At 37.3% G+C, this 6,054-nt stretch overlaps 1 protein-coding gene across 1 annotated transcript; it reads left to right on the top strand.

The window, feature by feature from the left end:
* Positions 1 to 2,274: 2,274 nt before the first annotated feature.
* LOC145049689 (clathrin heavy chain 1-like) lies at positions 2,275 to 5,616 on the top strand. The gene is made up of 9 exons (XM_078998064.1): positions 2,275 to 2,393; positions 2,930 to 3,068; positions 3,541 to 3,597; positions 3,716 to 4,159; positions 4,442 to 4,612; positions 4,702 to 4,887; positions 5,007 to 5,129; positions 5,208 to 5,318; positions 5,408 to 5,616. The coding sequence occupies exons 1-9, from the start codon at positions 2,275 to 2,277 to the stop codon at positions 5,543 to 5,545; spliced, it is 1,488 nt and encodes a 495-aa protein (XP_078854190.1). The 3' UTR covers positions 5,546 to 5,616.
* The last annotated feature ends 438 nt before the right edge of the window (positions 5,617 to 6,054 follow it).

The raw sequence follows: 6,054 nt of genomic DNA, 5'->3' as shown, positions 1-6,054 counted from the left end.
CGCAAGCTTTGATGATTGCCATTGTTTTAGACAAGCTTAAACGATTTAGGTCTTTTGTCTTTTTAATCACCGAGACATTCATGTCCCATGATTTTGGAAGAGAATTTAGTAACTTCTTGTTGATTTCAGATCTGGTAACCATCACACCTGCGGAGCTCATTTCACTGGTTAGTGTGATAAATCTTTGCAATTGATTTTCCAATGTTTCTCCCAATACATGGTTGAACATGTTGATTTTTTGTCGGAGCATGTCTTGTCGACTTTGCTTCATGTCTTCATTTCCTTCATAAACTTCTATGAGTGCTTCCCACAATGCTTTTGCTGATGTATACTCACGAAATCCTTGTGCGATTTCGGGAGACAACGCCATAGTCAGTGTGGCAAGAGCCTTTTCTTGTTCTTCAACTCGTTCAAAATCATCATCAGTGTAGTTTTCAATCTGTTTGTCAATTACCGTTCCATCTTCTAAAGTAGAAGTAATCCGAATTGGTCCTCTTAAAATGCTTCTCCAAATTTTGAAATCCTTCATTTTGATGTATTTTTCAATTCGATATTTCCATTCAGGAAATCCTTCAGCTGATAGCAATCTAGGAATACGAGTAGTTGTTCCCATAATTGCATCCAAATCTTGATGAGCAGTCATGTTTTGAGATTCCATTTGAGTAATTTCAAACCGCACACTAATACTCTTAAACACACTCCTTAACTGCACACACTAATCCAGCCGCACACCGATTTGAATCGCACACACCAATGTGACCGCACACTAGATTGAACCGCACACACCAATCTGACCACACACTAAATTGAACCGCACACACCAATGTGACCGCACACTAGATTGAACCGCACACACCAATGTGACTGTACACGAAACTCAACAACACCAGCTTTAACCGCACACAATTATAACACCTTAACCGCTAGTCACTTTAACCGCACACACACTATTGGCAGCAAACAAGAAAATTCCAGCAAATATAGTAACAGCACACACTCAGTTAGCAACAAACACAATACCAGCACACACTTAATTAGACACGCTCCACCACACACTCACTTTAACAGCAAACCTTCAAAGTCAGCAGCAAACCTTCAACAGTTCTTCGATCAAAATTCTTAAAAAAAACTTCAACAATTCTTCAATCAAAATTCTTAAAAATAATAAAATTTTGCACTCTAAAAAATAACTTCAATTGATACCAAAAAGGCTCTGATACCAATTGTAAGTCCCAAAACTAAGGATCCAATTTAGTAATCAATGAAGTTAATTGCAATTAGATTGAGATTGAGATGAAGAAGAAATGGAATCAAGCATGCACACATCTATATTCAGTAAATGTCAAGTACATCTTGAGAAAAGTACAACTGCTGTAGAGTTCTGACACCTAGCCAAAAAGTACAGACTGACACAACTCAGTTGCTATAAATAGTACTCCTCTTACCAGCACAAGAGAGTGCGGCCAAACACATGTGTGGCAGCACACATTACATAACAAAACACAAACACTGCAAAATGACACAATTATCTATACAAAAGGATGCCTAGCTCAAACCACAAATTGTGTTCTTTCAGAGACGTTATTTCTACACTACGATTTAGCTCTAGGTTGTTTCCACCTTGAGCTTAAAATTTAACAAAGGATATCTCTTTGACCCAAAAGCGTATCTTTGGTGATTTTTACCCTACCATCTTTTCTTTGTATTAAAGCCAAAAACCATCCCGTTTAGGGATAAATTTACAAGTCGTAGCTCAAGACCTCCTAGATACACTAGTGATCATCTCGAGTTTACAACCATCTTATACTTTCCAAATTACTAACATGTTTCACGCCCAACCTTTAACCTTAAATTTTCATAGAAAACAACCCTTTAATGACGCAAAAACAATGACACGCACCGATAGAAGACGCGCGTTTGTGCGTGCCCAAAAATAAAATGCCAGTTTTGCAAAATTTGAAAGATAGTGGACACACATTTTTTGGGTGCCCTAAAGTTAGTGTCCAACCAAAAAAAAAACACGGAGGACACCTATCCTAAAAAGCGTGACGTGTTATCGTGTCAGCTTATGATTTTAGACTATGAGCGCGCATTTTCGTTTTTTAATAGCCAAAGAATTAAAAACCCCGCCTGTTGCATCTCCTCCTTCCATAGGAGCGCTCACCTAACCTGATTCCACTGAAACGTTCACCTCATCAGACTCACCATCATCTCTCTCTCTCTCTCTATAGTTCCCTTCCATAATACAAACCACCACTATCTTGTACCACCACCATGGCCGTCGCACCTACATCTCACCACCTGCAACCTCAACACAATCGACCATCACCACCATTCTTACCATCCATTGCCGCCCTACCATCTTCTCCATCACCACCTTTTTATTATTCCATGTGAAACCCTAAAATCGGTACCAACAACTAATAGGGTTTGGAGAAAAACTTGATCTAAGAAAAATCAAAGCAAACAACCTAGAAGATGATACCATATACTCATACAAAGTTGCTCAGGTAGGTTATTTACTAAATTTTGTCTTTAATTCTAAAGATATTTCCTTCGATTCTAACACTCTTTCATTCTCTCTCTCTCTCTCCCCCCTTTCCTTCGCAAACACACATGAATTTTGAGTTCCTTATCTTTTCCTATGGGGTTTACGAAGCGTGGTTTATACATCTAGGGTTTCTGAATTTCAAGTATTATGCAAACAAATGTCAGAAGAAATATGGTCAACCAGCTCAAATATGGTCCGATTCCAGTTCTCAAATCCCTCAACTCCGATTGACATGTGATTAAGGTTGAACATGTACCACAATACTTATTTTTCTATTTGTATATCTTTGTTTCTTTATTTACATATTTTGTGATTATATTATGATTGTTCGGACCTGCTTGGAAAAAGCTTAGTCTGTATGATGTATGATTGTAACAGGTTTGTCTCAGAAAGCAAAAATGTTGGGTTCCTGTTTGTTTACTTTAAGGTTGGAATGCTGGATCCCCCAAGAAAGGAAGTTAGAGAGGTTGCTAAGAAAGGAATTGACTGGAATGATGCTAACAATTGGGTTGTAGAGGTTCAGAACATCCTTAAGAAATATATACACAAAGTGTTTGTAGAAATGCCAAAGAGAGAAAAAAAGTGGTGAAACTAGTAAAACTATGGTGACAACATTGATGCTAAGAGGTTCTTCACCAAATTCCTCCAGAATGAGGTAGTCCATGAAATTAGTATCCATCCTAATGTATTTGTTCCTTTTTCACATGTTTTTATCTTATAAGGAGTTTAATTTATATTCATTGACTTCAAGAGTTCTTCATATTTGTACAGGTGGAAGCAAGCATTGAGTATAACTGTAGGCATGAAGGTCCAGGGCAATTATGGTATTTAACACAATTTGGGATGAATCTCAAAGCTTATCTATAATGTCAAAGCTACTAGAATATATTTATTGGTGGCTATATTGCAAGCTTTCAGTAATGCTATTGGTTTTGCTGTGGACCACAACAAAAAAGTTAGTATTTGATAGAAATATTTTCTATATTCAGTTTTATATTTTTAATGTTTCTACAACTTTGGATTCAGTTTTTTGTGTGATTGGAGATGTTTCCTTTTTACATGATACTAATCAATCAGCGCTTCTGAAATAGAGGTACAAAATACAAATCCTATATTTCTCATATTTTTATATTTATGTGTTTGGTAAATTTCTTGTTTTTGAAGGATTTCAAGAAAACAGATGACATTAATTTTACTAGATTATTAGGGTTGGAACGTGCCCACATGGGCATCTTCACTGAGTTGGGTGTCCTTTACGCCAGATACCATTACGAGAAGCTTATGGAGCATATGAAACTCTTCTCAACCCATCTCAATATTCCAAAGCTCATCCGAGCTTGTGACGAACAACAACATTGGAAGGAACTTACATATCTATACATCCAATATGACGAGTTTGATAATTTTGCCTCCACTGTCATGAATCATTCTCTAGAGGCATGGGATCATATGCAGTTTAAAGATATTGCGGTTAAAGTCGCAAATGTTGAGCTTTATTACAAGTCTGTTCACTTTTACCTGCAAGAGCATCCTGATCTTATCAATGATGTTCTCAGTGTCCTTGCTCTACATGTTGACCATACCCGTGTCGATGACATTATGCGAAAGGTTTGTCCATATAGCAATACCCCATTCCATTTATAAAAAAGGAAAAAAATAGAAACATACTTCAATTGATTTGTTTGTTGTCTTCCGAATACAAAGTTTTTTGAATGGTATAATTGGGTAGATCGTGCAAAGTATGATGTCCTAGCAAGAATTATTTTGGAAGTATATTGCTATAATTACAATGCCTTGATAAGAAAAAGAAGTGAAAACAGACTTCTGTAATAAGAAGATAAATGGAGGTATGTATAATGGAGATTTTGTTTTTGGTAATTGCATTTGCAGGCAGGGCAGCTTCCTCTTGTGAAACCATATATGGTTGCAGTTCAGAGGAACAATGTACCTGCTGTAAATGAGGCATTGAATGAAATATATGTGGAGGAGGAAAACTATGATAGGTTACGTGAGTCTATTGATTTGCATGACAACTTTGACCAGATTGGCCTTGCGCAGAAGGTACTTTGTTTGTGGTACTATTATTATTGTTATTAAATGAATTGAATTGTGATGTCATGATATTTATTGATGCATATGTATTGTTACAGATTGAGAAACACGAGCTTCCTGAGATGAGGCGTGTGGCTGCATATATCTACAAGAAGGCTGGTAGATGGAAGCAGTCAATTGCATTGTCTAAGAAAGACAAGGTTTACAAGGATGCCATGGAGACAGCCTCACAATCTGGTGACCGTGAGTTAGCAGAAGAATTACTCCTTTATTTCATCGACCAGGTACAAACCTATTCACTGTGGTGGGTTGTATGTTGAATATGAGGGTATTTTTGAGGGCCAATTTGTAAATTCAATGTTTTATAATAATATAATATAATTGGGGTTATGCATCATTGCAGGGAAAGAAGGAATGCTTTGCTTCGTGTCTGTTTGTTTGTTATGATCTAATCCGTGCAAATGTTGCTCTTGAGCTAGCCTGGTTGAACAATATGATCGATTTTGCCCTCCCATATCTGCTTCAGGTATGTTTTATCATTCTAAGGTTTTAGGTCCTTTATTTCATAAATTTTATTAATACTTTTAATTTAATATGGTTTCAGTTTCTCCATGAATATACGAGGAAAGTTGACGAATTAATCAAGGAAAAGATAGAAGCAGCGAAGGAAAGCAAGGCCAAGGAGAACGAAGAGCAGGATGTCATTAAGCAGCATGTATGTCTTTTTCTTTGTTTCACTGCTCTTATTATTTGTTTTTATTGCTAAGATGATGATGATGATAGTTTGGTTTGGTTGATTTGTAGAACATGTATTCTCAATTACTGCCTCTAGCGTTGCCTACACCACCAGGTATGGGTGGAGGAGGATTTGCTCCACCACCACCACCAATGTGGATGCCGCCTATGCCACCATTTGGAATGCCACCAATGGGCTCTTACTGATTCATTCATTATTGGTGGTTGAAAGAACAAACTTGAACAGTTTCCAGTCGTGTGTTTTGGGGATTAAAAGGTAGATTTCTTCTAGAGATGAGAATAAATATGGCGTGGTTCTACTTTATTATTATTATTATTATTATTATTTTATAGGTGTGGATAAGTTTTTCTTGTATTTTTTTTGGGTAGTTGAGGAATTTTTTGCAGGGGGATAGGCAAGATGAGGGAGTGTTTGATGATATGTTTTCAGCCAGTGGTTGATGCTTTTGATCAAGGATTATTAGTGGTTCCTTGTTAGGTCATAATTTTGTGGTTTGAGCTAGGCATTCATCTTGTATAGGTCTTGGTAGGGTCTTGGGGTTTGTTATGTTGGTTGTAGTATGTTAGCGAGTGTGTGCGGCGGCACACTCTGTGTGCGGCCATACACGTGTGTGCGGCTGTACACACGTGTGCGGCTAGTGGTCCTATAAATAGAATGTGTCTATGTCAGTTGTAAAGAGACGTCAGTGACGTAT

This window comes from Lactuca serriola, chromosome 5 (assembly GCF_051521515.1).
Source record: "Lactuca serriola cultivar US96UC23 chromosome 5, Lser_US96UC23_V15, whole genome shotgun sequence".
Classification (NCBI taxonomy): Eukaryota; Viridiplantae; Streptophyta; class Magnoliopsida; order Asterales; family Asteraceae; genus Lactuca; species Lactuca serriola.
This window is presented reverse-complemented; position numbering and strand designations above follow the sequence as displayed.